General features: G+C 32.2%; 1 protein-coding gene across 2 annotated transcripts in view; it reads left to right on the top strand.

Annotated features, from left to right (window-relative positions):
* LOC127717568 (titin-like) overlaps positions 1–12,235 on the top strand; it is a 143,200-nt gene that overhangs the window by 90,482 nt on the left and 40,483 nt on the right. For both annotated transcript variants that reach the window (XM_052223255.1, XM_052223256.1), the window contains 5 exons: positions 4,158–4,460; positions 8,944–9,045; positions 10,548–10,850; positions 11,218–11,289; positions 12,177–12,194. In XM_052223255.1, coding sequence (XP_052079215.1) covers positions 4,158–4,460; positions 8,944–9,045; positions 10,548–10,850; positions 11,218–11,289; positions 12,177–12,194 — 798 coding nt within the window. The remainder of the gene's footprint in view (positions 1–4,157; positions 4,461–8,943; positions 9,046–10,547; positions 10,851–11,217; positions 11,290–12,176; positions 12,195–12,235) is intronic.

A 12,235-nucleotide genomic window follows, 5' to 3' on the forward strand; every position in this document is an offset into this window, starting at 1 on the left:
GAAATTTGGGATTCAACCTTAAATATTTTGGGAATTGTGGATGATACCCTCTCCTACTCCCTTTATCATGTCTATAATGAAGTAAAGATGCATGAATGATTTAACTTTTCATGAGATAAATTATAAGAATTTTCTGCTAAAAGTAAAGATTTTTTTTACAAACAGATGAGCGGAATGTCAATCATTACCCAAAGTTTAGTATAGGCTAATTGTGACCTAATGAAATATCAATAATATTTTTTACTTTGAATTAAATCTTTTACAACATAGAAAGTTTGAAGAAATAAAAGCAAGCAAAAACAAGCTTTCTTTTTTAAATGTAGGAAAAGTCTGTTGATTAATCATAAAGCAAAAATTTGTATAGCATGACTCATGATGAGTTCATTTTCAATTAAGCATACAAAAACAAGGAAAAGTTAGAATTGCACCAAGTTTTCATCTTCAAAAACACTTGAATCAGAAGTTGTAGTATGGAAGTGTTATATTTTGGTTAGACATGATTCGTCAAACGCATTGCAGAAGATTTTTGAATTACTGGCTTTCTATAGTAAGACTTAGTAGTCTAAATTAATTTTCCTTATACGATAGGATCTGGAACATCTATGATAATATTTTCTGAAATTGCCAATAGGATATACAGGTGATTTAGATCCTCACATTTTGATCTGGGTGTGAATATTTAAACTGTGTTTATTTTGTTAAAGCAAATGGCTCAATTATTCCAGAAAGTTCTGAACATGATCTCTAACTCCACCAAACCAACAATCTTTTTTACTTCAAATTTCACTTTTTCCTCATCTTGCTTTACTTCATTGGAAAGATATTCCTCTCATAGTTCTCATGTTATAGCTATTTTCAAAGCTTTTTATCAAATTCAAATAGGTTACAATATTATCTTTAAATACACGCTAAACATTTGGCTCTCTCGGCGCATGCAGTGTGTATTTCCAAAACACGCTAACTTGAATTATGCTCATTCTGAATATTCATGAAGTATTTATCACTGGACGTTAAACATTTACTATCCATTTATATTCAAAATGACATTAAAGTGTAGTCATCCTGAATATTCATGTAATATTTGACTCTGGACATAAGAAATCTATCAATCTTTTATTGTATTACATTTTTGCACATGTATTAATGATAATGGTATAGTACATGTAGTGCACTTGTACCTGCTTTCCTAGATCCTCTCATCTATTGAAAGTGGTTTATTATGTTTGATTGTAATTTACTGTTCTGATTGTTACAATACTTTTACACTTCATTCTCTCTACCTCATCAGAGTCATTATAAGTATCAAAGATTGCATTTATCTATCTCTCCCACATCAAAGTGAGTTATAAATATAGCATATACATTGTACAGCCAGGAACAATAAATATTTTGCTGATGTTGATGTAGGAATCATTGGAAATGATATAAACATTGAATAGAAAATATTGATTGGCCTCTTGTCATTTTCTTTGGCAGATGATCCCCTTATGGCAGTAAATTTTTGTTACCGGTATATTGAAGTACATGTTTAAAAAATTTTTACTGCACTTTTAAAATGATTTTAAAAAATCATAAAAAGTGGGTTCTGTACCCCTAGAAACCCCCCCTATCGATCCAATAATGTGTATAACGTCGTCAGTCATAAAGCAGACTAGAAAGAAAATGTTTTACTCTTATATAATTACTAAATAGATATGCATACCTAAACATATTTTCCCAAAATCAAAAGTCTTTGCTTTGTTGGGCAATTCTTCATCTTCTACAAATTTAGGTGTTGAAGTTCTGAAAATGTATGTTTATGAAATTCAGTCGAGATGTTACTTAAATTTATGATGGAGAAAATTATGCAAAGAAATACTCTTTCAAGAGGTCATCAGACTTTAATAAAGTTATTAAATATGTGAAAAATAAGTTTGAAAAATAATTAGAGACCCGTAACATAATATGTGAAAAATAAGTTTGAAAAATAATGGAGAACCAAAATGATATTTGACAAAGTTATTGTGTATCTTTACATCAAATCTTTCACTTGAAAATGTCCATCAGAGGGAACCCCTGTTTTGTTTTGCAGTCTTTAAAAATTAATGCCTATTGTTGTACACAATGTATACAGCTGTTTTCTTGAGTAAATAGTCAAGCTAGAGGGGTTGTATTACAGTGTAATGTGTATTGACGGTAGAACACAAGTGGAGCTACTATTTATTGATAATTATCACCATGTGCTTAACCTTTATCTATTGTTTTTATCTGTCATACAGACTCAGGATAACCAAATTATTGTGCTTTTCATATTCATGCCAAAGCTTTTTTTTTCTTTGTTTTACATTTAATGAATCAGCAACTAAAAACATGGAAAACTTCAAAAGACATCTAGATTTTACATAAAGTCTTTAGCAACTGATTAGGTGACCAAAAATGACAAAATATTGACAAATATACCATACCAATGTTATGTTGGATGATCTTAGAAAAAAGTGACCAATTATCATAGCCACCTTCTTTCCTTGTTTAATGTTTATGACATCACAGAATGTGACATCAATATCACCAGATTTTTGCTTGTAAGGAGAAAAATGACATGTGCCACTAATAGAATAGGAACTGTTTATTTCACCCTTACATAGCACCTGAGTTCACTCCTGGGTTTGTGTTGCTCAATTTTTAGTTTCCAGTATAATTTTATGTCGGCTGTTGTATGTCTATTTTAGTTTTGGTCATAGTGTCAACATTTACATATTCGGCCTAACAGATGTCCCCCTGGAAACTTTGTTATAAACAATGCCATAACATCTGTTCCTGGTGGAACAAATATTCTATATCATTTATTCTGTGAGAAACAAATGCTTTAATATTTGTTCCAGTGGAAATAGTATTCCAGAACATTTATAATGAGTGGAACTTATATTATGAAGAAACTTCTATTTCATGGTGTTGTCTGAGAATCAGACTTCTGGTTTTTTATTCCCCCCCCCCCCCCCCCCCCCCTTTTCCCGAAACTAAAGGAACAGGACCTGGTTTACCCTTCAGGAGCTTTTTGTAGCTCAATCTTTAGTTTTCAATATTGTGTTTATCCAATCCCCACCAACAAGCTTTAAAGTTTTATTTTAGCATGTAATACTGGCTTTGAAATTCAATTCTTTTTTATGTTCTTGCATTAACATTGTCCCACCCCCTTACAGATTGCTGAAATGATAAAAGCTGTTTAGTGTATATTTTGGATACTTCTAGTAACCGGACATCTCAAAGATTGTTTTAAATTAATTTGAAAGATTAAGTGATGTTTTGGCAACGAATATGAATGAGGAAATTGGAAAGTTCAAATTATTTAAAGATAAAAGAACTTTTAGCTTGATGTAGAATCAGGAAAACAAAGGTAAGTTATCTACAGTAAGATTTTGAATGAGAATGGAATAGGAAAAGGAAAAGAAATCTTGAGATTGAAAATGATTGACACATCTGATATATATATATGTCATCTCTCTTTGCACTTTCACATGTAAGTATGGGGAATATCAACTGGAAAACATCTTCATGATTTTGTATTCACTCTGAATCTTAATGAATGAATTTTCTCATCAATAACTTGCATGATAATGAAAAAAAACATTTTTAAAATTCGGTGCATCTGAAGCCTTTAAGCATGAGATGATTATCATTAAAATAAAATATTTTGCACAATTTTTTTTGGTAGGGAAATGTGCAGGTATTTTCAGATTCATTTTAAATGTCATTGAAGGTCTCGTTGTGATAAAGACCTTGAATGAGTTCGATATAACGAACATAAATGAATTGAGGAACCATTTTTCCAGGGACATTATATCTATCTTGTCAATGATGTTGGTCTAATGGATATGTGTATTATATTTTTTGTAGTGTTTGATACATGTACTTTCAAGGTTCTTTGAATTTCAGGAAAGATTTTAATTCTTTTAGCCTGTACAAACACTGGTGTCAGAAAAAGTAATTTATTTGTTATACTGACACTTAAGCCAGATTTGTTCAGCATCAAATCTATACATGAAACATTTAACTTATTTACAAATTACTGAAGTAAGTTCATCAAAACTTTTCCTCAAAAAGTGACTGTTCAAAAGTAAGATTTGATGAAAAATTATCTAAAATCTCATTAAATTATTTTAAAATTATTTTTTTTACAGTTCGCCCTGGAGTACCTATTACAAGACCCGAGATTATTGATGAAGACTCAACTAGTGCCAGACTACGTTGGCAGAGAGTTTACACACCACCATATCGTCATAGTGATCCCATCAGCTACCAGATAGAGCAACAGGAAGCTCCTTACAGAAACTGGCGCCCTCTAGCAAGGGGAATAACCATGACTGAACATACAATTACTGACCTCATGCCCAAGAAGGATTACCTGTTCAGAATTAGGGCAGAGTCACAAAATGGTGACGTCAGTGCACCAACACCACCAATATCATACTACAAATCACCAAGTAGGTTTTTATTACGGGAGATTTATTATTATTATTGGCGGGGTACAACTTTGTGTTGATTTTGTGGGTAGAAGGTATAGGTACACCACACATTTAAATGTTCAACGAGGGGCAGATCCACCCATTTTAAAAAGGGGGGGTTCCCAACCCAGGATGAAGGGGGGATTCCAACTATATGTCCCCATTCAAATGCATTGATCGTCCAAAAAAAAGGGGGGTTTCCAACCGCTGGAACCACCCCCTTTTGATCCGCCACTGTCAACAAAGAACAAATTTTCTATATATAGATATAAGAAGATGTGGTATGAGTGCCAATGAGACAACTCTCCATCCAAGTCAAAATATATAAAAGTAAACCAATATAGGTCAAAGTATGGTCTTCAACAGGGAGCCTTGGCTTTTTGCAAAATCACAAAATCAATATCCTTAAAATTTTACTCAATCACAGAAATTGGTACCGACGAAAATAAATGAATCTGATAGACCTTTTAAGGTAGCTGTGGTTTTAGCATTTATTTCAGCAAAATCCTTCAATTATTGATTGTTGAAGAAAAAAGTGAAATAATTCAAAAGAGACAACTTAATTATGACCTTATTTAAGTAAATATGATTGAAAGAAAAACTTTTATGATAGATTACTGTGAATTAAGAAATTATAGCGAGGTTTTTATTAATGTGAATAATGTGACTGGGTGATTATCGCAATAATAAGAACTCGCATTCTGATATCTGATGCATATATCTGTATGCAGCTTTTACTGAAATCGCAATAATTTATCTCGCATTTATGTCCATTCTTCAAAAATTGCAAAAATAAATGCACGCAATAATTTCTGAATTAACTGTACTCTGTATTTTTTCTATTTTTACATTTTAAATGTACATTTTATATCAAAGAAATGTAATATTGTAGCAGTATAAAACATTGTAAGAGGACTTTTGTTACAATTGATTGTTATATTAGGGATTAGTAACAGAATATTCTTTACTACTAATCTAGCTATTTGATATTTTTATCTAACTTGGCTGTTGATTTTAATGCTTTTGTTCAATTATATCATATTGTGTTTAAATATATTTGTGTATTTGTTTTCTTTCAGCAAATGAAGTTGATATTGAAAACAAAAATGTTGATTTGAACAATTTACCACTGAAATTAGAAAACAAAATATTTACTAATCTGAGGGAAATAGATGACTGCTTAGATTCAAACAAAAACGGCATATGTGTCAAAGATGACCTTAGAACCACCCAGAGTCTTGACCTTGAAAACACCAAGAGTGTTAAGTCACATGACGCTGATAATCAAAATAATAATGAAGCAATTGAGACTGATATGAAAGAAGATAAAGTTAAACTCAATGATGATCCAGAATTGTCACATGATTATTCTTCTAACTCTTACAAAAATGATAATGATGATTCTGATACTGATGAAAATGATTTTCAAGGTAAAAAAAATCTCCCATCCTGAACTCCTGATCTTTGACACCAAAATAAACCTTGATTAATCTCTGGTTGATCTTTGACCTTCGACCTTGAAATTTATCACTTCTTTCCCTGTCTATTACCAAAAAAAATTTCTGAACTTTTGATTTCAATCTAAAAGTTTTTGACCTTACAGTCTTAATGAGTAAAAGATCCTAGCATTGAAATTTATAACTTTTTTCCTGTCCATTTCCAATAAATTTATGACTTGTGACCTCAATCACACCCTAAACGTGTTTGACCTCGCAATCTTAATGATTGATCTGAGTTATTTTAATGACGTCTTCCACATCTCCTCATGATGCATGAATTTCTCATACATAAAGTTTCTATTTTTAAGTCGACTAATTATTTTTGACATCATTATTTTTCTTTCCTTTTTGCATGCTTTCATTTTATTTATTTCTGCACTTTTGGTTCAGTATTATAAGTATTACTTTTATTTACAGATTTAACATCAGCCATAAATGCTTTTCCTTTATACTGGTGATTGGTTGTGTTTTTATTTTAGTGAGACATTTAACATGTTTAACAAAATATTGACATTGACATTGAATCCTAATTAGTCTGGTGGAATTTTGATAGATATAGAGTGATTTCACCTGTTTTAATTTTTTTCACATGTACAGTCAAACCTGTATATAAATTGTAAAGGTCATCCTTAGGACCAAACAAAATTGACCTTATAAGAGGAGTGACTTTTGATTGATTGATTGTTGGTTGCTAAATGTCCATTGGCAAATATTTCATGCATGTTCAGGGTGAGAGTGACTTTTGAATTCAGGTTTATAATACATAGGTATTAGAACAGTGGGACAAGAAAAAGATGACTTGACAAGACAGGTTTCGGCTAAAAAAAATGTGACCTTTATAGCAGGTTTGACTGTATACTTATTTCTGATCATTAGAAATTTTTAGGTCAACCTTTAGTTTTACAAAATAAAATTGAACTAACCAATTGGTCAAAAAAGTTAACCCATGAATTGTTAATGCTACTTAATTTGCCTAGTGAGATGCAATGCTTATGTTCCTGTTTTTTGATTGGTTTAACCTGACTGTGTTCAGTCAAGAAAAAGATTTATTCACTAGGGAGACCATTATAACAACTAGACTAGAGGCTCCTTGCTTGGAATAGACACAGTTTGTTTGTTGACTAGAGGCTCCTTGCTTGGAATAGACACAGTTTGTTTGTTGACTAGAGGCTCCTTGCTTGGAATAGACAGTTTGTTTGTTGACTAGAGGCTCCTGGCTTGGAATAGACACAGTTTGTTTGTTGACTAGAGGCTCCTTGCTTGGAATAGACACAGTTTGTTTGTTGACTAGAGGCTCCTGGCATGGAATAGACACAGTTTGTTTGTTGACTAGAGGCTCCTGGCTTTGAATAGACAGTTTGTTTGTTGACTAGAGGCTCCTGGCTTGGAATAGACACAGTTTGTTTGTTGACTAGAGGCTTCTGGCTTGAAATAGACGGTTTGTTTGTTGACTAGAGGCTCCTGGCTTGGAATACTAGTAGACAGTTTGTTTGTTGACTAGAGGCTCCTAGCTTGGAAAAGAAACATTTTGTTTGTTGACTAGAGGCTGCTGGCTTGGAATAGACACAGTTTGTTTGTTGACTAGAGGCTCCTGGCTTGAAATAGACACAGTTTGTTTGTTGACTAGAGGCTCCTGGCTTGGAATAGACACAGTTTGTTTGTTTTACTAGAGGCTCCTGGCTTGGAATAGACACATTTTGGTTGTTGCAATGTTGTTAATGAATGAACAGCTGTCACTTAACTAATGATGTAATGTTATAACATTAAGAATCTGCATTTGTATATACAGTGAAACCTGCATAACAGAAACATGCTTAAACCAAAAATCAGTCTAAACTGCACTCTTGTAACAGGATTGGAAAGAACATTCTTTAATACTTAAACCTGTGTAAACAAAACACCTGTCCAATATGGACAAAATTTTCAGTTCCAAAAAGTTCAGTTTAGACAATTTTTTAATGTAACTTCTTACTGTAAACCAACAAATTTTCACAGGTGATTTATTTGTGTGACTTTTTTTGAAAAATGAAGCAAAATATAATTTGTAGCATTAATCATTTAAATTGAGGTGCTTCTCCTGTATGAATACATCAACATATAATATGGATAGAAAGAAAAACTAAAAAATAAATCGTCGGAAATTTGACTAGAAAGGGCTAATTGTGAAAATAAGTTGGTTAACAGTATATAGTAATATACAAAAATTGCATTTGAAAACTTTTTAATTATTGAATTTTTAGTTTTGATGTACATTGAACGTTGCATGCATTCTTTATATATTCATTGGCGGTAATGCTTATATCTTATCAGTGTGATCCTTTGAACATTCAGTTTATGAAATAGAAGATATTAAATGCAGTCATTTTGAAGAATTGTCAGATATCGGTAGTTGGGACAACTAAAAATTGGTGTTTCAGCAATTTTACTTTTTATGGGAACAAAAGTCTAGTAAAATATGGCCAAAACAAAAAACATGTTTGGAAACTGAAAATCTGACATTTTTGGAATCACTGTAGATATAGTATTGTTATGATGTAATCATCTGATTGGCTTTTAACAGTTATCTGGCATCTTGATGAAATTTAATATTAACCTTAGAGCTTGAACAGCAAGAACCAAACCTCGAATCTGGACAACTAATCGTGAAACACAGAACTTCAAGAATTTTCTGAGAGTCTACGATCTTGCTTCGAAAGTTGAATGATTATTTAAGAAATTATAGTGGAAATTTCGTCATGGTGATATTTCAACTTCCAAACAAGGACAGAAGCTCAAAACTGGACAACAGATCGTTAAACATAGAACTTTAAGAATTACAAGACATACGATCTTGCTACGGAAGTTGAATTATATTTAAGAAATTTAAGTGTACATGATATTATGAATATACCAAGCTTGAATGGGTAGTTCATTGTATCATCAATCACATAATAATTAAAAATATAAATCATTGATGTTTACAGCACCATCACCCAGAACTCCTAGGAAGACTGTGGATTATAAATTGTTTGAGCAGGATTATTCTGTACCGTCCAGATGCTATGTTGACCACCTAACGACATTCAGTAAGTACAGTGGTTGATTTAGGGGATGTAGAGGGAATTTTCGAATTCTGGATATGCCCCACAGACCCCTGGCAAAAACTAGAGAGAATTTCTAAAATGAATTAAATACCAGAATATGATTTAACAGTAGAGCAACTTGACTTTCTTTTTTTCAAAATAAGGGCTATTATATTTAAGAGATCCATCATCTGGTTTCTGATTTGTATAAAAATACATGAGCTATAAATGCCTAAAATGACAAATGTAAAAATTTAAATGAGAAAACTAACTGCCTGATTTATGTACAAAACAATAAACGAGATACAAAAATGATATACAAACAACAACCACTGACTTAAGGCTCCAGACTTTGGACAGGCACATACAGAAGAACCACTGACTTACAGGCTTCAGACTTTGGATAGGCACATACAGAATGATCATCTGTATTATAAATGATATCTTAGTAGCTAATTAAGATTATCTGATTACAGTCATTACACCCCAAATTATAATAATTATTTTTTAAGCTTTAGTTCAGCATGTTTTTATGACCAAAATTTACTTCAAGTAATTAATAAAACAAAAGATATATAGAACTGCTTTAAAAAATCAAAAGACTAAGTTGAAGGGGGTAAAACAACCAACACAAACAGCAAACTTTTTAAGACTGAGCAACACTAACCCTGTCAAAAACTTTGGGTGATATCTGGTGCCCTCAAAAGGTAAGCAAATCCTTCTGATCATGTTACACCTGTTGTACAAACATTACTTCAGATTTAGCAACAAGAGCTTGACTCAAAACATGAGATGAAATGATTTGCACAGGATAGATACAACTGGAATATGTCTAATGTTTAAGTTACTTCTATTACAAATTGAGGACATTCAAATATACAAATAATAAGATGTGGTTTGATTTCCAATGAGACAACTATCCTCCAGATACCAAATGACATAATGGTAAACAATCACAGTACAGACTTCAACAATAAGCAAAACTCATACCAACAATGAGCAAAACCCATACCAACAATGAGCAAAACCCATACCAACAATGAGCAAAACCCATACCAACAATGGGCAAAACCCATACCAACAATGGGCAAAACCCATACCAACAATGAGCAAAACCCATACCAACAATGGGCAAAACCAATACCAACAATGAGCAAAACCCATACCAACAATGAGCAAAACCCATACCAACAATGGGCAAAACCCATACCAACAATGGGCAAAACCCATACTGTACATTAATCTATACAAAGCCATATTGACAAAATGTAGAACAATTCAAACAAGAAAACCAACTGCCTGATTTCTGAACCGTAAAAACAAATATGATAGACAACAACTGACAACAACCCCTGAATTTCAGGCTCCTGACTTTGGATAGGCACATACAGAATGTGGCATGGAAAAACATGTTTGCATGCTCTCAAAATTGATATAAGAAATTTGTAAAAAGACAGGGGTAAAAAATAAAACTAATATTAACTTCCTTGTTAATTACTATCTAGTTCCACCAAGACTGCCATTAGATAAACCAGATATGACAGAGAATGGTCCATCAACTGTATCCCTGCGATGGAAACCTGCACAGGTACCAGAAAGAACCAGAGAAAAGTACCCAATCACATACAGTATTGAAGTGAAGAATCCACCAAATTTTGAATGGAGGGATGTTGAAGCTGGTCTTACTGGTCTTTCACATACATTAAAAGATATACATCCTGAGATTGATTATATGTTCAGAATCAGGGCCCACAATGAATTTGGAAGTAGTGAGGCAACACTTCCTGTTTCTCTATACAGACCTATAGGTAAGAATTTTTCTTCTTATACATGACTAAGGGTGCATGAATTGTACGTTCAGAATTAGGGCTGAATACAATAGTAAGGACCAATGCATCAGATACCATTGTTTAATTTTGAATTACAATGCTATTTTTTCTTCCTTTCCAGAGCAAGTTCAAGTTTAAATCAAACAGCTCTGCCAAAAATTGTACCATGTGGCTGCTTATATCAATTTGAATATAAATGTATGTGTCAATTACAGCATTCATAGATAATAGTTTGACAAGATACCAGATTTTAATGTATGCAAACAAGATTGGAATGAAAAGTACCAGTTTACATTATATTTTGTATTCACTTAAGTCCCTTATATTGATTTATTTATATTTTCAGAGGTAGAACAGTTTTATGATGATGAATATGACTCTGACTATGAAGTTCCATTTGTTACCCTTGGAGATTGTGGTAAGGTCAAAGTTCACCATGCTCTATGTCAACTGTTCAAAGTGACATGTGACATAATATATAATTTACATGTACAGTTATATTAATTTGAAGTTATCAGAATGTGTCAATTATGAAATTCATTTTTTTTTTAAATTTTTGCATGCTCATGGCAACCGGTGAATGAAACTATATACACACAGGGAGAGCAAAACAAGCATACTTGGTAAATGGGGAAAATATGTGGATAGGGCAACCTTTTTTGTTTGCTTTGTTTCCATGGTTTCAGAGTCATGCAATTGTTAATAAATTTAGAAAAAGAATATGGTGATTAGGAGACAAAACTCCTCTTCAACTACTTTTCTTGGATGTCTATGCTTTTTCATCTGCAGAGGGTCTAAAAGGACGTCTACCATATTGCAATTTTAAGTATCTTAAATATTGATATAATAGTTGCAGTATTGATGCGTAAAAAAATTTCAAGTAGATCTAGATTATGATTTCAAAATATATATGCTTTAGCAATGTCTGAACAGTACAGTATGAGAGTCTGAATGAAGTTTACAGAATAAAGAATGATGAGCAAAAAAAAAAAAATAATAAGAAAAGAGAAAAATTAGCAATCATTAAGAATAGAGAATATTACAGTGCTAAAATCTAAAGAATACAGAATAATGGGCAAAAAGCAATGAAGAATAGAGGAAAATGGCTTATGATTTGAAATAGGATGCAGATAAAACTGATGGCGATTTAAATTTTCATGAATACAAGGGTTACTTTTGATGCTGTAATTTTATATTTATAGTGACACAAATAAGTCGCTGTTTTTTGAGAAAATATTTTTGCTTTCTGAGATGGTTGACTGTAGAAATTAATAGATTGACAAAGATAATTAAATTGTATTTCAGAAGCTCCTATTGAAGAAGGTACAGTGGTACTGACATTCCAGAATGACTTTAAACTTATA

Source organism: Mytilus californianus, unplaced genomic scaffold (assembly GCF_021869535.1).
Source record: "Mytilus californianus isolate M0D057914Y unplaced genomic scaffold, xbMytCali1.0.p SCAF_10, whole genome shotgun sequence".
NCBI classification, from domain to species: Eukaryota; Metazoa; Mollusca; class Bivalvia; order Mytilida; family Mytilidae; genus Mytilus; species Mytilus californianus.